The sequence below is a fragment of the Chiloscyllium plagiosum genome, unplaced genomic scaffold (genome assembly GCF_037043375.1).
Source record: "Chiloscyllium plagiosum isolate Xiang-an unplaced genomic scaffold, Cpla_swu_hap1 HiC_scaffold_46, whole genome shotgun sequence".
NCBI lineage: Eukaryota > Metazoa > Chordata > Chondrichthyes > Orectolobiformes > Hemiscylliidae > Chiloscyllium > Chiloscyllium plagiosum.
The window spans coordinates 1278329-1302536 of record NW_028270184.1 but is presented as its reverse complement, the minus strand read 5'-3'; the positions used below and the strand labels follow the sequence as shown (position 1 = coordinate 1302536).

At 53.5% G+C, this 24208-nt stretch overlaps 1 protein-coding gene and 1 long non-coding RNA gene across 4 annotated transcripts in view; one reads left to right on the top strand and one right to left on the bottom strand.

The window, feature by feature from the left end:
* Nucleotides 1–650: 650 nt before the first annotated feature.
* The window catches only part of b3gat3 (beta-1,3-glucuronyltransferase 3 (glucuronosyltransferase I)), a 39043-nt gene continuing 15485 nt past the window's right edge, over nucleotides 651–24208 (bottom strand). For 2 of the 3 annotated variants that reach the window (XM_043682550.2, XM_043682551.2), the window contains exons 2-5: nucleotides 11888–12071; nucleotides 9022–9352; nucleotides 7222–7512; nucleotides 651–6118 (exon numbers count right to left, since the gene is read on the bottom strand). In XM_043682550.2, coding sequence (XP_043538485.1) covers nucleotides 6020–6118; nucleotides 7222–7512; nucleotides 9022–9352; nucleotides 11888–12071 — 905 coding nt within the window. In that variant the 3' untranslated portion in view covers nucleotides 651–6019. The remainder of the gene's footprint in view (nucleotides 6119–7221; nucleotides 7513–9021; nucleotides 9353–11887; nucleotides 12072–24208) is intronic. The other variant, XM_043682552.2, reaches the window with a different exon arrangement.
* On the top strand, nucleotides 7788–14084 carry LOC148136190 (uncharacterized). The gene is made up of 2 exons (XR_015754657.1): nucleotides 7788–7908; nucleotides 13926–14084. It is a non-coding gene; the product is annotated as an uncharacterized LOC148136190 (long non-coding RNA).

Genomic DNA, 24208 nt, shown 5'->3' with positions numbered 1-24208 from the left:
CACACAATATATATATCTCACCTGATTAGGGAATTGAGACGAATAAAAGCATTTAAAGGAAGGCCAGCTAAAACAGTGGAACAGAGGAATAGAAGCAAATGGAAATAGGAAGAGCTGAAGATGAGTGAGAGGAGACTGGTGTGAAACATATAATTGGCAGCATTGTGCTACTACTCAACACAGCATTCATGCTGTAAATTCTATGCAGGTGATACTGTTCTCTGTAAACCTCAACGCATTTCTTTCTTTTCATGAAGCTGGACACAGATGTTACGAATCAATTACTTCCCAAAGTCCGTATAGGTGACGGCAGCTGCATATCCTGCGCTTGTAAAACGCTTCTTGTTGTAAAGATCCACTGACCTTCACCAGACTCCATGATGAAGTACTCCTAGAAGGTAAAGTCATAATATTGCACGCTCTTTCAGATAGTGGATTCATGTTTAGACCATTTCTTCTTCCCAAGGTAGCACCATCTCTCGGGGGAGGGGGGGGGGAAATCCTTCCCAAGTACTGAAACAAGGGGCAACAGAAACAGTATACGTACCCAGCAGTGTGAACTGCTGCTCGAGTGTTCCTCATTAGGTGATCCAACAAAAAAAACTCCTGAATACATTTAGAGATAACGTACAGTCCCACACACATCATGCTTTGCATTTCAATTTTCAAAGTTTATTTTCACACATGCCGTCATGAAAACACATGCACAGGTGACAAGATAACTGTGCTTTCTCTTGAAATGACAACTCAGCAACAAAACCACTGTATTGTAATTCTCATGCCTGTGAATCCAGTCTGTAACATGTTTATATGTCAGCACCAGTACAAAGGATTGTGGGTGAGTGGATACAGGTGTCAGAAGTGATGCAGCAAAACTCCCGAAGACATTCTTTGGAGCATGTGACAGAACTGTATCATTAGGGAGTGTGAGAAGCAAGTCACATGACCTAGTCTGCAGCAGCCAGTGTTGGGGCAAAGAGGGCAGAAAAGTATGAACCCTTTACTAACAACTCAAAAAGATCCAATGATTCTACACACTGCAACTAGAAGATGACCAGATAATCTGATGATGCTGACTGAAGGATAAACACTGGCTAAGGCACAGAGGACAACTCTCCCGTTTCTCTTTAGAATTGTGCCATGGGATCCGTTAGGCTCATATGAAGATGCACATGGAGCCTTAGTTTAACAGCTTATCTAAAAAGCAGCAACTTTGAATGTGCAGCACTCCAAGTACTGCACTAGAATGTCAAGCTTGAATTTTATGCTGAAGCCTCCCAGGGTAGGACTTCAATCCACAGACGATACCAACCTTTAACTGAAGGAATCATATTGCTGTGGGTTTGGAGTCACAAGTTCACTATACCAGGCAAGGACTGCAGACTTCCTGCCTACAGGAAATTAGCAAACTAGATAGGTTTTTACAATAATCTGATTGTTTCATGGTCATCATTATTGATAAAAGCTTTTTAGTTCCAATTAACTAATTATAACTGCTCAACCACTGTGCTGGGGATTGATCTCCTTAATCCAGTTCTCTGAATGATTAAATCAATAACATTACCACCATTCAACTACATCCCTGGACATTTTGCTGTGCACCAGTCAGGCTGTAGATTCAGGTTCCACTCCAGAGGCTTCAGCATGTAAACCAGACCCCAGCTGCCCACGTGGATGGATGTAAAAGATCCTATGGCACTAATTTGGGAAGAAAGAGTAAAGATGTTCTCTCTAGTATCCTGGCCTCCATTTATCAAACAGCACCAAAAATAACTTGTATAGCCATCTCAATTCTGCTTGTGGGGTTCCTGACAGAACAGGAACCTCCACCCTTCAGAAGTCATTGACTGGGGGCAAGCAGCTTTGTGAAGTTTTTAGAACAAGCAAGGTGCTATATAAATGGAAGTCCTTTCTCCTCATTAAAAGTCAGCAGCATTTAGAACATTTACTAACCTACTTAGTGACACCTACTGGCTGGTGATTTGGTTAACACATTCTGTTCAACAGAACTGTTTCATCAAACACAAACCTGACTGACTCTTTCTCAGTTCAGATACTAGCATGTTTCTATAATGGATCGCGGGGCTTCACGCATCACTCCTATAAGACAACAGCACAACTGACAAAGAGCTCAACACTGTCTACTGATTGAGTGAATATTCCCCCAAAAAGACTGCAAGTCAAGTTGCTCTCAATGGCTGGAGGAAGCAGCAGCACTGGGGAAGATAAACAGCTGCCCTTCAGGTTGCTTATGTGAAAGCAGGAGGAATGTAGTAACGGCACTAATCACACACTGGGATCAGGATGCAACACATTAATGCATACTTAGCACATATTGCACAGGGACTCTAACATCCACATTCAGAAACAGAATTGCACAATATGGAAGGGGGCCCTTTTCCCATAGCCCCCTACAATGTTATTCCCTTTTAAGTATTTATCAGCTTCTGAAAGTTCCTACTGAATCTGCTTCCAGTTCCCCACCAGGCAGTGTGGTGAATTCCAGATTACAATGACCGAGAAGAGATTTAACAGACAATAGGAACTTACCCAGAGCAGACGGGGTAGTTTTGCTGAACCTCTCTGTGGTAAGAGGAGAATACAGAGGGTCAGATGATCATTTTTTCACCAGTTCTCAATAGGGATAAGATTGAAACTGAGGAAATCCTTAAAAATGAAACCTCTATGAAACTTCCATGTTGTGCAAATGGCAAGAGAATCGTACCATTACATGTCATGCCTGAGAAACTGCACCTAGTGTACAATGTGCATGGTAATTAGGACATTTTGGATGCGGAAGGAGATATGGCTCTGAGAATATCTCAGCCTCTGGAAGATGTGGGTTCCTGTCCCACTGCAGAGACCTGATCACATATTTCAGACCCACACTCCCCAGTTCCAGGACTGAGTAAATGCTGCACTGTTGGTGAGGGTCCTGCAGCCTTTCAGATGAGATGGGCCTCAACCAATGTCATAAATATAATCTTGCCAACATCATATTTGCAGGAGCTTGCTGCGATCAAACTGGCTGCCATATTTCCTCCATCAGTGACCAGACTTCAAAACTACGACATTAGCTGTGAAGCACTTGAGGACGTGTTGAAAGCTGCTGTACAAATTTACATGCATGCACTTATCATCCCTTCCACAAAGAATACTGCACATTTACAGAATGCATATTCTAGATTAGAGTGGTGCTGGAAAAGCACAGCAGTTCAGGCAACATCCGAGGAGCAGTAAAATTGACGTTTCGGGCAAAAGCCCTTCATCAGGACCACTCTAATCTAGAATCTGGTTTCCAGCATCTGCAGTCCTTGTTTTTACCTTTACAGAATGCACTCCAGTTGCTGCAAACCCACACTTCCTTTCCGGTGATGTGAAAAAAGGACAGTCACAGATGATGCGATGAAAAGCCCAGAAAACCTCATAACCCAATACAACACACACACATAAAATCACAGAATATTACAACATGGGGAGGGGAGAGGAGAGAAGGGGCGAGGTTAATCAGCCTATAGCACTCGCACCAGCTCTTTGAAAGAACTACCCAATTAGTCTTATGCCTCCACCACACCCTCAGCCCTTATACATACATTGAATATATTATCTGACATTAATTACCGAAACAATAAACAATAGAGGGTGTGGCCCAAGGGGTTAAAGGTCTCATGGATCTGAAACTACTCAAGTAGCTCATTCCTATAGGAAGCCTTTGGCAGTGCAACACTAAATGCAGCCAAATACAAAATGTTCAAGAGGCAAACAACAGAAACAGCTGAGGGGGTGGCTCATAATTCACAGTGCTTTCACCGCACATCCCATTTCAGGAAGTGACAATCCAGGAGTCTGTTTACAAGCCACCTTAGTAAACTGATTAGTGTTAAATATATTTAGCAGCTTCCTTTCATTGCAATGGTCTCTCAATAATCACCCAGAGTCTGAAAAACTTAAAGCAACAAAGTGTTACGACGTCACCACCACCACACTGATGGCAGCAGCCATGTGGAACCATCAACCTCTTGATCTGGGGACTTGGAATGTCCCTTGTAACAGAGAAAGCAGCTCACAGTAGAATTGGAGCTGTCTGAATGAATCTGAATGGGAAATAGGAGCATGAACATTCAATCAGAACAAATAGTGAGGTTGGTGGAACTGGGAACAGGAAGGGTCCACTTGATATAGCACTTCACGACTGAGACTGGGAATTGTTTCGAGCTTCGACATTATAGCTAAGAAAGTGGATGGTCAGAGAGAGACACGCAGCCAAAGGAATGGTTCCACTGAGCTACAGGCCAAACTCTCTGACACTATGTGACAGCAAGAGTGTGGGGATCAGATGGAACAAGCTGACAATACAAATTGGCACAGTGTACAGGAAAATATAGATTCAGCCTCCCATCTGTCATCTGGGGATGATCGAGCAATAGAGTTAATAGGAGGCAGCAGTGTTAACATTCTTGGGACACAGATTTGAATACCACTTTGGTAGATGGTGAAATTTGAGTTCAATAAAAATGTAGGGTGAAAAGCTATGCTAATAGCGATTGCGTAACTTCTGTCAATTGTCCATCTGGGTCACTCCTGTCCTTACCTGGTCTGGCCTACTCTAGAGAGACAGCAATGTGGTTGACACTCAATTGTCTTTTGGACAATTATAAATGGGTAACAAGCACTGGACTAGCTAATGACACCCCATTCCAAGGAGGAATAAAACAAGGGTGACTTTAACAGAACTTCATGTTTGACCTGACATCCAGGTCAGAGGGCAAGCTGCTCAACTGAGCAGAAACATATCGTTGGGAGGGCATCTATTTAGTAGTGGGGACTTGGGCTTCATTTGGCACTAGGCACAGTGATTGCAGGACAACCATGGATCATATGATCAGCAGCAGCTGGATGCTGAGCCAGAAGGCACAGCAGTGTTCAACTCAGCTTATCCTGGTCAGCGAGAAAGTCTTGAAGGTTGGAGAAACAGGGACAGTATGAGGCCATTCAGTCCCTTAAGCTTCCTCCACCATTCAATCAGGTCAAATCCATATCCCTGAACAGGGCTTCTGTAAAACCTACTGATCTTAGGTCTGCGAAGTTTCAATTAATTCCCAACATCCCAGGATAGGGTGGGGTGTTGAGAGGTAAGGATGAGGAGGAGAAAAGGGAAAACAAAAAAATGACCAGATCACAAATCAATAAATACAGACATATTCCCAAGCAGCAGCATTTAAAGGCAGGACATACTTTTCAAAATATTTTGCTAACCATTAAATTTCAACTAAGCAATTTCTACCCTTTATATTTTGGATTCTTAATTAGCCGTACCATTTGCTGAGGTGAGTCTTGCTCCTAACACTCCATTGGAAACCACTAGCTTTCTCGTCCATGAACAAGAGACTACTCCCCCTGCAACTGGGGCAAAGAAGAAATCATTAAAAAGATGTTTTTGAACACAAAACAGCTCAGCACTGAGGAAAGGGAGACACTTTTGTGTCATCACTAAGCCAGTCCGGATTAGACGCAGAATAAAGTTCCCTCTGACTTGCTGTTGATGGCGCAGTTATTGACCCCAACCTCCTACTATCACAAGCTGGTCATCCTGAACTCCAAGTGACAGCTCCAAGCAGAGCTACCGAGCAGATTTGTGCAATGAACACACTCCAAACTCAGTTCACAGAGGAAACACAGCAAGATGGTATGGCAAAATCACCCAGTCATTACAGTGAGGCTCTGTTTAAACACAGAGTTTAAGACAGAGAGTATTTTTCAAAGAACATTGAAAGATAAATGATGAAGATGGGTTTGTGCTGAAAATCTTTTGTGTTTGGTGTTATACCTGGTGTCAATTGCTGGAATCTCTGCTCCTTCTAAACCCCATGCTTTCTCCTGTTACACTGTTTAAAACAGGATGCAGTGTAGCTCCCTGTACATATCATGCAGGCCATCACGCCATCCCCCCCACCCAGCACTTGGGTGGTCAATAAAGTAAGGCTCTCCTTCCTATCTGTCCAGCTCTTGTCTGTCCAGCTCAGACCTCGATGCGGGCATCTGATCCTTTCCCCTCTTTCTGAAGCACGTCCTCCTGCTTCATCTTTGGCTTCTCAGTGCGTGTGTGCCAGACCAGGACCTAGGGGTGCAAAGGTGGTGGGGGTGGGAAAGAATGTAATAGCCATTAGCATTCACCCACTGTTTTACAAACAAGGCATGCATCAGCATTACTCTGGCAGGCAATGCACTGGAGCCTGGCCAGGGCAAGCGGCGAATTTTACAGCAGAGTCGACTCATTCAACTGGTCACAGTCTTTTTTTTAAGATTAGATTAGATTCTCTACAGTGTGGAAACAGGCCATTTGAACAGTCTTGAAGTACCGCAGTAAACCAAAACTACAGAGATCTCCAATAAAACTAGGATTATTTCACTGGCAAAACTATACAGTGTGGCAGTTACATGTTACAAATTACATGCATTAAACCAATCCCAGTCACTCTCAACAGGACAGTCTCACAACTGACAGAAGAATTATCCTATTTTCTCCACGCTGCCCTCAGAAGGTATTGTCACAATGTAGATTCAGCCCTTACAGACAATTACTTCAGTAAAAGCTGTGCCTATTGTGGCAATGCAAGTGTCTTTTTGGAGATGGGGGGTGGGGGAAGCATTACAACTTTCTGGACCAATGTTTGTTCAGACAGGATGCGAAGAAATATGCAGCAGAAATGTCGTGCTAAGTTCAGTGACTAATGAGGAGCAAGAGTTCGCGGCTCAACCACCAAGAGTTACGATAATTTTAGGAATTTGTCTTTGAACAAAGAGCTATTATGTATACTTTAAACTGCAAGTAACGAATAGAAACTGGGATGGTAGCAGGGACAGGGACTGTGGTGATATGCAGAGACTGGAGAGCCTTCATAAGGTGGTTAAGGGAAGTTTAATACAGGTGCTCAAACTCATGAAGAGTTTGGATACAGTAAATAAGGAGAAACTGTTTCCAGCGACAAGTACCAAAGGGAAAATAAGTATGAGTAGGGAGCATGTGAGTGAACTCTATCAAAGAGCCAGTACAGGGTCAATAGCCGGGAGGCTTTTTCTGTGCCAAAGCACCCAACAAATTAATTTAATCTGAAGAATTAGGAATACAGCAAGATCCATATAAATGGACATTTGATTTTACATAGACCCATTTAACTTTACTAAGACCCCCTGTGACCAAGTGATTATCCTGCTACCTACCGTGTTACAGTTATCTGCCTTGGGTTCAAGCTCCTCAATGGAGACCAGCGATTGCAGCAGACTGCTTTCAAGGTAACCACGCTCTGCATTGATGTCGAACCTGGCCTCACGGTTAGCCAGAAGCAGCTGTAAGGCCACAGCAAACCCTGCCATGTCCATGGGGAAAGGACGGTTCGGTTTCCAGGCCGTGTAAAATCCAACCACCTTCCCATTCTCCACCAGCGGACTCTCGAAACGTAAGCCCCCAACGAGACCCACTGGCCAAACAGAAACATGTTTTGTCCAGCGCATCTGCGGGAAGAGTGAGGTAACAGGAAGAGTGGTTTATGTCATGACTTCACCACTTAACCCATCCAGAGTTAGATCAGTCCCTTATAGCAATCAGAAAGTGACAACTATCATCGGAGTGTCATCAAATGCCGGTTTCAACGTTGCTAGCCATTACATTTGAAGTACTCTTGAATGTTTGGCTGTGCTATTTCATCAGCTTACATCTCATTCTGGTAGGATACTGAATGAAACTTCAGACAAAAGAAATGCTTCATTACCTCTGTTGTTTTTTTGTTTTTACAGATTAGATGATACAATGCTCCTTGTACGAAGCTCTTTTAAACCCCTTTAAGTAAAGCTACTGGTCAGAGTGAGCTTGGAAACAACTGAGGGACAATCAGAGGAACTTTCTTTTTAGTAAGTGCTGTGGTAACATTACCGCCATTACTAATTTAGAAATCATATGCAGTAGAGTAGTGCCTTCCCATAGCAGCAAGGACTACTTCTACAAACGTAGCTCCATTTATTCATCAGATCAATGGTAACCGAGCGATATCACAACGTTCCAGGATTATTATGGTATCGACCGAGATGCATTAAACACAGGGCATGGCATCACTGACTGGGCTGTCTCTAATTGGTCCGGAAAAGGTGGTGGTGAACTGCTTTCTTAAACAGCTGCAGTCCATATGGTTTACACCCACTGTGCTGTTCAGAAGGACCCTATGACTATGACGGATTGGCAATATAATTACAAGTCAGGATGGCATGTGACTTGAAGGGGAATTTACAGGTTACATTGCTCCCCTTCACATTGTTCTAAAATGGTAGGTACAGGTCACTAGTTTCAAAGGTGCTGCTTAAGCAGCTGCAGTGTTTCTTAGATGGTACAGTGCTACGACAGTCAGCTGGTGGCGGGAGTGAATGCTTGCATTGTGGCACCTGCTACAGAGGCATTAAGTGTTAAGCATCTCTTTGGGGGTACTCAGAGAAGTGTCTGGTTTGTGACAACTTTCGATACTTTTATACTTAACTATTCCAATGCTCTCCTGGACAGACACACCCTTTAACTTGCATAAATAAAAACAGAAATTGCAAGAAAACAACTCATTTGGTCTGATAGTATCTGTGGAGAGGATTGAGAGTTAACGTTTCGGCTGTTCTGGCATTCTGATGAAGGGTCACTGCATCCGAAACGTTAACTCTCAATCCTCTCCACAGCTGCCAGACCTGCTGAGCTTTTCCAGCAATTTCTATTTTTGTTTCTAATTTCCAGTATCCACATTTCTTTCAGTTTTGTTTTTAACTCCTTGATAATGCTCCCTCAGTTCCCTAACTTGCACCAAATGCTATTAACCCAGCATCAGCGTGTTCACTGATCTCTGTACTCTATTTTAGCCTTCACTCATTCTCTATTTTAATCACTCCATCATAGAGTATCTGAGAGTTCTTGCAAACCACCTTGGGACACAGCATTCTTACAGTACAAGTATAAAGGTGAGCTTGTGTTCAGAATGAAAGCTGACCTACCTCATCAAACAACTTCAAACTGTAGGTGTTGTCATCATCTGCAAAGTAGACGACAGCCTCCTCGCTGAGCTCCCTGTTTTCCCGCAGCCACTGGATGCCCAAATTCCTTTGTTCCACACCGCGGGGCTTCAACCAGTTGGGATCACTCTCCTTCAGCTTGTAGATGGTGGGTGTTGGCAGGCTGAGGTGGGTGTAGGACAAGCCACTCTGTGCCAGGAGGTCAGCCACCAGTTTGGAACGATTGGCAGCATCTTCCACGACAATCCAGTGGAACTTCTTCACATGAAGGAAGGTCTGGGCGAGACGGACCAGCTCAGCTTTCTGCACCAATCTGCCGGGAGTAAGGAACCACAGGAAGGTTACATACAGCAGAAACCAAGTACTCCCACGTCATGAGGAGTGCCGGCAATGATGCAATGGGGGAAGCAAAACACATGCTGCACTGAGGTCTGTTTCTTCCCCTTCTGCATTCAGAGTGCTCAGTAAATAACGGTTAGAATGCCATTTTCCCAGATGGCCACTACTGGCACCTTTTGTTAAACAGTATCTCTACAGCAAGTGGTACCAGGTGAAGGCCCGCTCCCACAAAGCTCTTCAGTCTTTGCTTATGCTTGGGCCCATCTGGTGATTAGAGAATACACCACTGTTGAGTAGATACTGGAGAAGCACTACTTTAAATGTTCAGAAGAGTTATTGCATTATAGCAACAAGTTCATCTACATTTGGCCAAGCATAATGGCTAAACGTTTAGAGAGCTGATACATATACATTTGAATGAGGGGGAGCAGAACTCTTTGCCTACAGCCACTTGACAGAGAGCTCAGCACAATGGGGTAGACCAATGTGTCCTGAACAGTTAGCAGCTTGAGAGGAATGGGTGGGGAGTAGCTACAAATCCATGAGATCGATATCCCATTGAATGCTTGAGCAGACTTTATAGGCTGAATGGCTTACTGTTGCTCCTATGACTCATTGTCTTATAAATAGTTGAAAAGAAAGCATTTGCAAGATTGTGTGGGGAAAGTGGGGCTGGAGCACTGGAGACTAATTGGAGAGATCGTTCAAAGGGCCAGTACAGGCATGATGGGCATAAAAGGTCTCATTCTTTTGTGTCAGTATGAATACCTGAGATACAAGATTCTGGGTTCAGGTTCCATTTCAGGACTTCAGGCAAAGTCAAGGCTATTTCCCCAGTGCATTTCTGAGGGAATGCAAGATTGTAGAAATGAGGACTGCAGATGCTGGAGAGTCAGAGTTGAAAAGTGTGGTGCCGGAAAAGCACAACAGGTCAAGCAATATCCCAAGACAGATTGTTAGAGATGCAGGCGTTTGGAAGCTCCATCTGCCATCTCAGCAACACTTTGACGATCCCACAACACTATTTTGAAAGCAACAGAGTGGAGATCCTCCCAGGGTCCTGGCCAATATCTATCCCTCTACTGCCATCACAAAAACAGATGATTGGTCATTATCACATAACTGATTATTGGAGCTTGCTATGCACAAATTGGGCGCTATATTCATTGGGGACTAGACTTCATGAAGCACTTCATTAGCTGAGAGGTCCTAAAGTGATGAAAAGTGCAAAGAGAAAAGGGAGCTCCTCTTCCTTGCTGCCTCAAGCGGAGCTGAGTCCATGGAAGATCAGCCATGATCTTATTGAATGGTGGCGCAGGCTCGATGGGCCAGCTGGTCTAATCCTGCTCCTGTTTTTTATTTCTTATGCTGAGTCCTGGTGAGGGAAAGTGTAAGGGATCAAGGAGCTACTTAATAAAATGCATGGTTCAGTGGTCTTAATATTAAAAGACATTAATTTGGATAAAAAGGAAGACGTGGAACTCAAATCTTCAGTGGATTTTAGGAACACATGAAAGGGAGAGCTTGTGAACTGCGAAGGTTGAGGAAGAGACATTAACAGTAACATTCAAAATCAAACATGATTGAGAGGGTGATACTACAGTGAAAAGTCAGTAGAATGGAGAGAAAGAAAATCAGCAGAAATTGGGAGAAAGAGAGAAGTTGGATATTTAATCATTAATAGTTTAGAACAATACTGACTATATTCAAAATGATAACTGAAAACACGAGGTATTTGATAAAAGCTGGAAGGGAAAAAATTAATGAGTGTATGGGAAAAGAGAAGATGGATCAGTGACCAGTTTCAGCAAGGAGTCTGTCTGTGCTGTTGGTTTAGCAAAAGTTTAATTAAACCAAACCCATGGGACAGGTATTTCCCAGCTGATCAAATATTCCAGATAATCAATACATAACTAATGTAAAAACACACATAACTAATGGAGACATAATGCAGAGGGTATAACACATCACTGTTATACTTTATTTACAGCATAAATCACTGATATAATAATGCAACTTTGCCTTAAATAAAACTTACCAGAAAGCCTTCTCATACACCCTCAACTGACTACTCAGACATCATGGTACTTGTGGAGAAATTGACTCAAAATTGAATCAAGTGTTGATATTTCATGTGGCCATTTGAATGAATGACAAGTCTGTTTACATTAAAAGGTAAATAACCAATTAAAAACTATGAGAATTGGACAGGATAATACAGTATATTGCTGTACATAATTTTTGCCTGTTTACCGAGAGTGCTAGTTCATTAGGTGCTGGTTAAAACAAAGTTTGCTGTACTATGATTCATGACCCAGAAAAACTGTTGAAACTTTATTGCTGGAACAGCACAGCAGGTCAGGCAGCATCCAGGGAACAGGAGATTCGACGTTTCGGGCACAGGCCCTTCTTCAGGAAGGGCCAGAAAAACTGTCACCATTTATAAGGGTCTGCTTCATAACTGAGCCCCTGACCTGCACTACTATCACAGCTCAGGACTGAACCATACCTGGTGTATGTTGGAGTGATGGCATAAATGGTTGGCAGAGGCTGTCCGTCTGCTGCCATCTCCTCTGCTTTCAGCTGCCTCTGCAATTTCTTCACCTCGGCCTGGAGATGCAGCAGTTTCTGATCCTTCTGCCTAACCAGATCGTTTGCAGACTTCATTTGTGGCGTGCAGTCACATGGCTGACCTTCAGAGGAACAGGAAAAGCGGTAAAGGAACAAGGAGACTTCAAACTGAAGAACGACTATTAGGCCTTAGTCTTGACTTACCCTCTTTCTCCAAGCATTTACTCCTCAAGGTTAACATTAACAATCACCTGATTGCCAGAACAAACAGAAACTCCAACTTAACTCACTTCTTGTTCCTAACCACTAATTTGTACCTCCAAGCTCCAATACCTCCCCAGCTTGTATGTTCTACGCATAACAGCTGTCCATAGAAATTCTAAATCCTGAAAACTGCAGTGGCAGCCCCAGTCTTTGCAAATAGTTTCTAAGTTTCAAGTCTGTGTTTTGCCTGTGTAGCTGTCACACTTTCACATTTACCCATATCACCAGAGAGAGATATGTTCAGGTCCAATGCAACTCATCTTCAGAATTGTAAATTCAAATTAACTACAGAGTTCCAAGAAGATCCTGGACTGGAATTGTTAACGGTTTCTCTCTCCACAGATACTGCCAGACATGCTGAGTTTCTCCAGCACCTGCGGGATTTTGTTTTTAATCATGTACAATTAAACGGATTTTCCCTCTGATTTCCAAGATTTTACTGAGCAGTTCAAAGGGCCGTATAGCTTTTTCCTGCACCTGGAATGCCTGTGGTTTGACCATACCTGCTTCCAGCATAAATGCCTTGTGCCTCCGTGACCTTAACGTTTACTCTCCTTCTGCAAAGGGAGAGATGGTTGCTGGGATTCAGTTCCACAACCATGTTTCACCCAAGAAACTAGAGTTGCCTGCACTCTGTCCTCAATCCACACCCATCAAACACACCCTGCCCAGCAAGAATCACTGGAACTGAGCAGAAGGAGCAATGCTGCCTGGTGCCACAGACTTTAAAGAAAGTTTGCCACACAGAAAGAGGCCTCCCGACCCATAGAGTCTGTGCCAGCCCAAAACACAAGGCACCCAGACTAATACCACTTTGCAACACATGGCCCTGCAGATAATGACACTCTAGGCCCATATATAGCCACCTTTCAAACTGTACTCCGATTTCACACAAGTTCCAGCCTCCTAACATCCTTACCACCCTTCTAAAACTTCTACCAATCACAAAATCTGTGTCATCTGGTCAGTAACCTCTCTGTTAAGGGAAACAGATCCTTCCCATCCACTTTATCCAGATCCCTCTCAATTTTGCACATCTCCACTGAATATCCCCTCAATGCTCCAAGGAAAACAGTCAGTCATTCTTACATATGCATTTTTCAAGTCCTTGCAACATCCGTTATAAACCCCCACTACCCTCCCCTCTTCAGCAGGATTCCATCCAGTCTGCGACATGGCGACACAACGTTTAAGTGATGGAGCAACTAATGATTTCTAAAGGTCCAGCATAACCTCCTTGTTTTGATTTTCAAATGACCAGCTAATAAAGGATTCTGTCTGCTTTCTTCAGCACTGTAACAAGCTGCCCCGCTACCTTTGGGAATCTGCACATTCTCTGCAAGATCTCTCATTTCCTCCACATCTCAATATCCTCCCACTAACTGGAGGTTGGTTAGCCTTGCCTCAACTCCCTAAATGCATGACTTTACACTTCTCTGGTTTGAATTCTTTCTGCCACCTAACTAGCTCAGAAGTTAAACTGACTGGCATGTAAATATTTGCTCTATCTCTCGCTCTCCTTGTAAACAAAAGTACCTCCCTGTGTTTTACCAGGGCAGATCAGGAGTAACCTTCAAAGCCAAAGTTAAATGATTAAGAAAAATAATGAGGCTGGGGCAATGACAATTCTACTCACTGCAGTCAGCAGCACTGCAGCAGTGACAAACGGTCACAGACTAGAAACAGTAACTCTTCGGTTTTTATCTTAATAGATACTGCCTGGCCTGATGACGATCTACTGAAACAGACTGAACAGACTGGCCTGACGGAAATGCACAAGACTGACCCAGCAACACTCAAGTTTTGGCAACCACAAATATTTCAAAAGATGTATTAAAATGTACAATATGAGTAAAGGGCTTGGAACACGAGGACTGATTGTAACGAGTGCGGGGGGATGCAGAATTGGTACAACACAGAATAGTTAAGGAGGTTGAGGGGCTAAGGAAAATGATGGGGGAGGTGGTTAGGGGTCACGGTGGGGAAACGTCATGAGGAGGGATATTAGACTGAGGAATATGATTGAGGGAGCAATTATAAGAAAAATAATAATAGAGAAAAATTATGATCATAAGATCATGTAGGAGTTAAAAGCAGGCTATTTGGCCAATCGGGCTTGTTCCTCCATTAAATTTGAATTAGCTTGTCACATGTACTCAAATGAGTACAGAGAAAAGTTTACAAGTTGTCACTTACTGCACCACCTTAGGTTACAGATTCATGAGTACTAACGCTTAGGAAGAAAAATAAAGAAATAAGACCAGCATTACACACTTTCAAAACTACAAAGTTATAGTAATAAATTAGAATATAGAAATAAAAAGTTCAGAATAGGAAACCCCAGATGATGTCTGATCTAACAATCTTCAACTCCACTTCTCTACTTACCCCATAACCTCTGATTCACTTACTAATTAAAAATCACTCCACAACAAAATAGATTGAAGATCTGAAACAAAAACTGAAATTCATAACAATTCTGGAGGGTCACAGGGTTCAAAATGTTAGCTGACTCTCTTGCTCTTCAGATGCTGAGTTTCACCAGCAATTTCAGTTTTTGAAGAAAAATAATGTGTATCTCAACTTTAAACAAAATAAATGATCCATCCTCTAGAACCCTCCTCAGTAAAGAATTCCTCAGATTCTCCACTCTCTCCAAGAAGATATTCCTCTTCTCCAATTTAAAGATTCCATCTCTTACTCTTGATATTATGCACTCTGTTCCTAGACTTTTTAGGAAGGGGAAACAACTTCATAGCATCTACACTGTCCAAGTCCCTATGTACACCATCATCCTCCACAACTGACTTATGGAGATGATAAAGATGATATTTATGGTGGATATGAAACTGATTACAAGCGCAGGAAAGATGAATGACAGGAAAGGGGTATTCTGAGGGAGGATGACTGAAGTCAGAGATGTTTACACGAGATGGTTATGAGAACAGGGGAAATGTTTGAGGGAGATGGGATGTTTATGATCAAGGGAAGAATAATACAAACAGAACGAGTATGCGGGAGAGGGCAGATATAGTGAGGTGAGGAGGAGGTACAACATCGAGGGCTGAATACCCTGTACTGCTCTGTATTGTTCTATGAGACAGTGGCGGGCGAGGGGGGGGGGGGAGGAAGAGTGGCGGGCGGGTGGGGGACGGGGGGGGGGGTGAGGGGGCACCGACGGGTGAGGGTGCGCTGACGGGCAAGGGGGGGGGCACGGGCGAGGGGAGGGCCACGGGTGGGGGGGCTACGGGGGCGGTGGGGCAACGGTGCTGAGTGGGGTGGGGGGGTGTATGAGAGGGTGGGGGGCTGATGGTGATGGGGGGGTGAGATCGGGCGGATGCTTCCTGCTCACTGAGGACGGACCGAACGGCCTTTCCTTCCCACCTCGAGTTTTCCCCAGGAATCCCACACCTCAGTGACGGTGACGGGGGGGTGGGGGTGACGGGGGGGAGGGGGTGACGGGGGGGAGGGGGTGACGGGGGGGAGGGGGTGACGGGGGGGAGGGGGTGACGGGGGGGAGGGGGTGACTGGGGGGAGCGGGTGATGGGGGGGAGGGGGTGACGGGGGGGAGGGGGTGACGGGGGGGAGGGGGTGACGGGGGGGAGGGGGTGACGGGGGGGAGGGGGTGACGGGGGGGAGGGGGTGACGGGGGGGAGGGGGTGACGGGGGGGAGGGGGTGACTGGGGGGAGCGGGTGATGGGGGGGAGGGGGTGACGGGGGGGAGGGGGTGACGGGGGGGAGGGGGTGACGGGGGGGAGGGGGTGACGGGGGGGAGGGGGTGACGGGGGGGAGGGGGTGATGGGGGGGTGGGGGTGATGGGGGTGATGGGGGGGTGGGGGTGATGGGGGGGTGGGGGTGATGGGGGGGTGGGGGTGATGGGGGGGTGGGGGTGATGGGGGGGTGGGGGTGATGGGGGGGTGGGGGGTGATGGGGGGTGGGGGTGATGGGGGGTGACGGTGATGGGGGGTGACGGTGATGGGGGGGGTGACGGTGATGGGGGGTGTGGGTGACGGGGTGGGGGTGGGGGTGGGGGGGTGACGGTGATGGGGGGGTGGTAGGGGTGACGGGGTGGGGGGGACGGTGATGGGGGGGTGACGGTGATGGGGGGTGGGAGGTGGGGGTGATGGGGGTGATGGGGGGGTGGGGGGTGACGGTGATGGGGGGTGGGAGGTGAGGGTGATGGGGAGGTGACGGTGATGGGGGAGGGGGTGATGGGGGGGGTGACGGTGATGGGGGGGTGGGGGGTGACGGTGATGGGGGGTGACGGTGATGGGGGGTGACGGTGATGGGGGGTGACGGGGGGAGGGGGTGACGGGGGGAGGGGGTGACGGGGGGAGGGGGTGACGGGGGGGAGGGGGTGACGGGGGGGAGGGGGTGACGGGGGGGAGGGGGTGACGGGGGGGAGGGGTTGGGGGTGACGGTGATGGGGGGAGGGGGTGGGGGTGACGGTGATGGGGGGGTGTGGGTGATGGGGGGTGACGGTGATGGGGGGTGACGGTGATGGGGGGGGTGACGGTGATGGGGGGTGTGGGTGACGGGGTGGGGGTGGGGGTGGGGGGGTGACGGTGATGGGGGGGTGGTAGGGGTGACGGGGTGGGGGGGACGGTGATGGGGGGGTGACGGTGATGGGGGGTGGGAGGTGGGGGTGATGGGGGTGATGGGGGGGTGGGGGGTGACGGTGATGGGGGGTGGGAGGTGAGGGTGATGGGGAGGTGACGGTGATGGGGGAGGGGGTGATGGGGGGGGTGACGGTGATGGGGGGGTGGGGGGTGACGGTGATGGGGGGTGACGGTGATGGGGGGTGACGGTGATGGGGGGTGACGGGGGGAGGGGGTGACGGGGGGGAGGGGGTGACGGGGGGGAGGGGGTGACGGGGGGGAGGGGGTGACGGGGGGGAGGGGGTGACGGGGGGGAGGGGTTGGGGGTGACGGTGATGGGGGGAGGGGGTGGGGGTGACGGCGATGGGGGGGTGACGGCGATGGGGGGGTGACGGCGATGGGGGGGTGACGGCGATGGGGAGGTGACGGCGATGGGGAGGTGACGGCGATGGGGAGGTGACGGCGATGGGGAGGTGACGGCGATGGGGAGGTGACGGCGATGGGGAGGTGACGGCGATGGGGAGGTGACGGCGATGGGGAGGTGACGGCGATGGGGAGGTGACGGCGATGGGGAGGTGACGGCGATGGGGAGGTGACGGCGATGGGGAGGTGACGGCGATGGGGAGGTGACGGCGATGGGGAGGTGACGGCGATGGGGAGGTGACGGCGATGGGGAGGTGACGGCGATGGGGAGGTGACGGCGATGGGGAGGTGACGGCGATGGGGAGGTGACGGCGATGGGGAGGTGACGGCGATGGGGAGGTGACGGCGATGGGGAGGTGACGGCGATGGGGAGGTGACGGCGATGGGGAGGTGACGGCGATGGGGAGGTGACGGCGATGGGGAGGTGACGGCGATGGGGAGGTGACGGCGATGGGGAGGTGACGGCGATGGGGAGGTGACGGCGATGGGGAGGTGACGGCGATGGGGAGGTGACGGCGATGGGGAGGTGACGGCGATGGGGAGGTGACGGCGATGGGGAGGTGACGGCGATGGGGAGGTGACGGCGATGGGGAGGTGACGGCGATGGGGAGGTGACGGCGATGGGGAGGTGACGGCGATGGGGAGGTGACGGCGATGGGGAGGTGACGGCGATGGGGAGGTGACGGCGATGGGGAGGTGACGGCGATGGGGAGGTGACGGCGATGGGGAGGTGACGGCGATGGGGAGGTGACGGCGATGGGGAGGTGACGGCGATGGGGAGGTGACGGCGATGGGGAGGTGACGGCGATGGGGAGGTGACGGCGATGGGGAGGTGACGGCGATGGGGAGGTGACGGCGATGGGGAGGTGACGGCGATGGGGAGGTGACGGCGATGGGGAGGTGACGGCGATGGGGAGGTGACGGCGATGGGGAGGTGACGGCGATGGGGAGGTGACGGCGATGGGGAGGTGACGGCGATGGGGAGGTGACGGCGATGGGGAGGTGACGGCGATGGGGAGGTGACGGCGATGGGGAGGTGACGGCGATGGGGAGGTGACGGCGATGGGGAGGTGACGGCGATGGGGAGGTGACGGCGATGGGGAGGTGACGGCGATGGGGAGGTGACGGCGATGGGGAGGTGACGGCGATGGGGAGGTGACGGCGATGGGGAGGTGACGGCGATGGGGAGGTGACGGCGATGGGGAGGTGACGGCGATGGGGAGGTGACGGCGATGGGGAGGTGACGGCGATGGGGAGGTGACGGCGATGGGGAGGTGACGGCGATGGGGAGGTGACGGCGATGGGGAGGTGACGGCGATGGGGAGGTGACGGCGATGGGGAGGTGACGGCGATGGGGAGGTGACGGCGATGGGGAGGTGACGGCGATGGGGAGGTGACGGCGATGGGGAGGTGACGGCGATGGGGAGGTGACGGCGATGGGGAGGTGACGGCGATGGGGAGGTGACGGCGATGGGGAGGTGACGGCGATGGGGAGGTGACGGCGATGGGGAGGTGACGGCGATGGGGAGGTGACGGCGATGGGGAGGTGACGGCGATGGGGAGGTGACGGCGATGGGGAGGTGACGGCGATGGGGAGGTGACGGCGATGGGGAGGTGACGGCGATGGGGAGGTGACGGCGATGGGGAGGTGACGGCGATGGGGAGGTGACGGCGATGGGGAGGTGACGGCGATGGGGAGGTGACGGCGATGGGGAGGTGACGGCGATGGGGAGGTGACGGCGATGGGGAGGTGACGGCGATGGGGAGGTGACGGCGATGGGGAGGTGACGGCGATGGGGAGGTGACGGCGATGGGGAGGTGACGGCGATGGGGAGGTGACGGCGATGGGGAGGTGACGGCGATGGGGAGGTGACGGCGATGGGGAGGTGACGGCGATGGGGAGGTGACGGCGATGGGGAGGTGACGGCGATGGGGAGGTGACGGCGATGGGGAGGTGACGGCGATGGGGAGGTGACGGCGATGGGGAGGTGACGGCGATGGGGAGGTGACGGCGATGGGGAGGTGACGGCGATGGGGAGGTGACGGCGATGGGGAGGTGACGGCGATGGGGAGGTGACGGCGATGGGGAGGTGACGGCGATGGGGAGGTGACGGCGATGGGGAGGTGACGGCGATGGGGAGGTGACGGCGATGGGGAGGTGACGGCGATGGGGAGGTGACGGCGATGGGGAGGTGACGGCGATGGGGAGGTGACGGCGATGGGGAGGTGACGGCGATGGGGAGGTGACGGCGATGGGGAGGTGACGGCGATGGGGAGGTGACGGCGATGGGGAGGTGACGGCGATGGGGAGGTGACGGCGATGGGGAGGTGACGGCGATGGGGAGGTGACGGCGATGGGGAGGTGACGGCGATGGGGAGGTGACGGCGATGGGGAGGTGACGGCGATGGGGAGGTGACGGCGATGGGGAGGTGACGGCGATGGGGAGGTGACGGCGATGGGGAGGTGACGGCGATGGGGAGGTGACGGCGATGGGGAGGTGACGGCGATGGGGAGGTGACGGCGATGGGGAGGTGACGGCGATGGGGAGGTGACGGCGATGGGGAGGTGACGGCGATGGGGAGGTGACGGCGATGGGGAGGTGACGGCGATGGGGAGGTGACGGCGATGGGGAGGTGACGGCGATGGGGAGGTGACGGCGATGGGGAGGTGACGGCGATGGGGAGGTGACGGCGATGGGGAGGTGACGGCGATGGGGAGGTGACGGCGATGGGGAGGTGACGGCGATGGGGAGGTGACGGCGATGGGGAGGTGACGGCGATGGGGAGGTGACGGCGATGGGGAGGTGACGGCGATGGGGAGGTGACGGCGATGGGGAGGTGACGGCGATGGGGAGGTGACGGCGATGGGGAGGTGACGGCGATGGGGAGGTGACGGCGATGGGGAGGTGACGGCGATGGGGAGGTGACGGCGATGGGGAGGTGACGGCGATGGGGAGGTGACGGCGATGGGGAGGTGACGGCGATGGGGAGGTGACGGCGATGGGGAGGTGACGGCGATGGGGAGGTGACGGCGATGGGGAGGTGACGGCGATGGGGAGGTGACGGCGATGGGGAGGTGACGGCGATGGGGAGGTGACGGCGATGGGGAGGTGACGGCGATGGGGAGGTGACGGCGATGGGGAGGTGACGGCGATGGGGAGGTGACGGCGATGGGGAGGTGACGGCGATGGGGAGGTGACGGCGATGGGGAGGTGACGGCGATGGGGAGGTGACGGCGATGGGGAGGTGACGGCGATGGGGAGGTGACGGCGATGGGGAGGTGACGGCGATGGGGAGGTGACGGCGATGGGGAGGTGACGGCGATGGGGAGGTGACGGCGATGGGGAGGTGACGGCGATGGGGAGGTGACGGCGATGGGGAGGTGACGGCGATGGGGAGGTGACGGCGATGGGGAGGTGACGGCGATGGGGAGGTGACGGCGATGGGGAGGTGACGGCGATGGGGAGGTGACGGCGATGGGGAGGTGACGGCGATGGGGAGGTGACGGCGATGGGGAGGTGACGGCGATGGGGAGGTGACGGCGATGGGGAGGTGACGGCGATGGGGAGGTGACGGCGATGGGGAGGTGACGGCGATGGGGAGGTGACGGCGATGGGGAGGTGACGGCGATGGGGAGGTGACGGCGATGGGGAGGTGACGGCGATGGGGAGGTGACGGCGATGGGGAGGTGACGGCGATGGGGAGGTGACGGCGATGGGGAGGTGACGGCGATGGGGAGGTGACGGCGATGGGGAGGTGACGGCGATGGGGAGGTGACGGCGATGGGGAGGTGACGGCGATGGGGAGGTGACGGCGATGGGGAGGTGACGGCGATGGGGAGGTGACGGCGATGGGGAGGTGACGGCGATGGGGAGGTGACGGCGATGGGGAGGTGACGGCGATGGGGAGGTGACGGCGATGGGGAGGTGACGGCGATGGGGAGGTGACGGCGATGGGGAGGTGACGGCGATGGGGAGGTGACGGCGATGGGGAGGTGACGGCGATGGGGAGGTGACGGCGATGGGGAGGTGACGGCGATGGGGAGGTGACGGCGATGGGGAGGTGACGGCGATGGGGAGGTGACGGCGATGGGGAGGTGACGGCGATGGGGAGGTGACGGCGATGGGGAGGTGACGGCGATGGGGAGGTGACGGCGATGGGGAGGTGACGGCGATGGGGAGGTGACGGCGATGGGGAGGTGACGGCGATGGGGAGGTGACGGCGATGGGGAGGTGACGGCGATGGGGAGGTGACGGCGATGGGGAGGTGACGGCGATGGGGAGGTGACGGCGATGGGGAGGTGACGGCGATGGGGAGGTGACGGCGATGGGGAGGTGACGGCGATGGGGAGGTGACGGCGATGGGGAGGTGACGGCGATGGGGAGGTGACGGCGATGGGGAGGTGACGGCGATGGGGAGGTGACGGCGATGGGGAGGTGACGGCGATGGGGAGGTGACGGCGATGGGGAGGTGACGGCGATGGGGAGGTGACGGCGATGGGGAGGTGACGGCGATGGGGAGGTGACGGCGATGGGGAGGTGACGGCGATGGGGAGGTGACGGCGATGGGGAGGTGACGGCGATGGGGAGGTGACGGCGATGGGGAGGTGACGGCGATGGGGAGGTGACGGCGATGGGGAGGTGACGGCGATGGGGAGGTGACGGCGATGGGGAGGTGACGGCGATGGGGAGGTGACGGCGATGGGGAGGTGACGGCGATGGGGAGGTGACGGCGATGGGGAGGTGACGGCGATGGGGAGGTGACGGCGATGGGGAGGTGACGGCGATGGGGAGGTGACGGCGATGGGGAGGTGACGGCGATGGGGAGGTGACGGCGATGGGGAGGTGACGGCGATGGGGAGGTGACGGCGATGGGGAGGTGACGGCGATGGGGAGGTGACGGCGATGGGGAGGTGACGGCGATGGGGAGGTGACGGCGATGGGGAGGTGACGGCGATGGGGAGGTGACGGCGATGGGGAGGTGACGGCGATGGGGAGGTGACGGCGATGGGGAGGTGACGGCGATGGGGAGGTGACGGCGATGGGGAGGTGACGGCGATGGGGAGGTGACGGCGATGGGGAGGTGACGGCGATGGGGAGGTGACGGCGATGGGGAGGTGACGGCGATGGGGAGGTGACGGCGATGGGGAGGTGACGGCGATGGGGAGGTGACGGCGATGGGGAGGTGACGGCGATGGGGAGGTGACGGCGATGGGGAGGTGACGGCGATGGGGAGGTGACGGCGATGGGGAGGTGACGGCGATGGGGAGGTGACGGCGATGGGGAGGTGACGGCGATGGGGAGGTGACGGCGATGGGGAGGTGACGGCGATGGGGAGGTGACGGCGATGGGGAGGTGACGGCGATGGGGAGGTGACGGCGATGGGGAGGTGACGGCGATGGGGAGGTGACGGCGATGGGGAGGTGACGGCGATGGGGAGGTGACGGCGATGGGGAGGTGACGGCGATGGGGAGGTGACGGCGATGGGGAGGTGACGGCGATGGGGAGGTGACGGCGATGGGGAGGTGGCGATGGGGAGGTGACGGCGATGGGGAGGTGACGGCGATGGGGAGGTGACGGCGATGGGGAGGTGACGGCGATGGGGAGGTGACGGCGATGATGGGGAGGTGACGGCGATGGGGAGGTGACGGCGATGGGGAGGTGACGGCGATGGGGAGGTGACGGCGATGGGGAGGTGACGGCGATGGGGAGGTGACGGCGATGGGGAGGTGACGGCGATGGGGAGGTGACGGCGATGGGGAGGTGACGGCGATGGGGAGGTGACGGCGATGGGGAGGTGACGGCGATGGGGAGGTGACGGCGATGGGGAGGTGACGGCGATGGGGAGGTGACGGCGATGGGGAGGTGACGGCGATGGGGAGGTGACGGCGATGGGGAGGTGACGGCGATGGGGAGGTGACGGCGATGGGGAGGTGACGGCGATGGGGAGGTGACGGCGATGGGGAGGTGACGGCGATGGGGAGGTGACGGCGATGGGGAGGTGACGGCGATGGGGAGGTGACGGCGATGGGGAGGTGACGGCGATGGGGAGGTGACGGCGATGGGGAGGTGACGGCGATGGGGAGGTGACGGCGATGGGGAGGTGACGGCGATGGGGAGGTGACGGCGATGGGGAGGTGACGGCGATGGGGAGGTGACGGCGATGGGGAGGTGACGGCGATGGGGAGGTGACGGCGATGGGGAGGTGACGGCGATGGGGAGGTGACGGCGATGGGGAGGTGACGGCGATGGGGAGGTGACGGCGATGGGGAGGTGACGGCGATGGGGAGGTGACGGCGATGGGGAGGTGACGGCGATGGGGAGGTGACGGCGATGGGGAGGTGACGGCGATGGGGAGGTGACGGCGATGGGGAGGTGACGGCGATGGGGAGGTGACGGCGATGGGGAGGTGACGGCGATGGGGAGGTGACGGCGATGGGGAGGTGACGGCGATGGGGAGGTGACGGCGATGGGGAGGTGACGGCGATGGGGAGGTGACGGCGATGGGGAGGTGACGGCGATGGGGAGGTGACGGCGATGGGGAGGTGACGGCGATGGGGAGGTGACGGCGATGGGGAGGTGACGGCGATGGGGAGGTGACGGCGATGGGGAGGTGACGGCGATGGGGAGGTGACGGCGATGGGGAGGTGACGGCGATGGGGAGGTGACGGCGATGGGGAGGTGACGGCGATGGGGAGGTGACGGCGATGGGGAGGTGACGGCGATGGGGAGGTGACGGCGATGGGGAGGTGACGGCGATGGGGAGGTGACGGCGATGGGGAGGTGACGGCGATGGGGAGGTGACGGCGATGGGGAGGTGACGGCGATGGGGAGGTGACGGCGATGGGGAGGTGACGGCGATGGGGAGGTGACGGCGATGGGGAGGTGACGGCGATGGGGAGGTGACGGCGATGGGGAGGTGACGGCGATGGGGAGGTGACGGCGATGGGGAGGTGACGGCGATGGGGAGGTGAC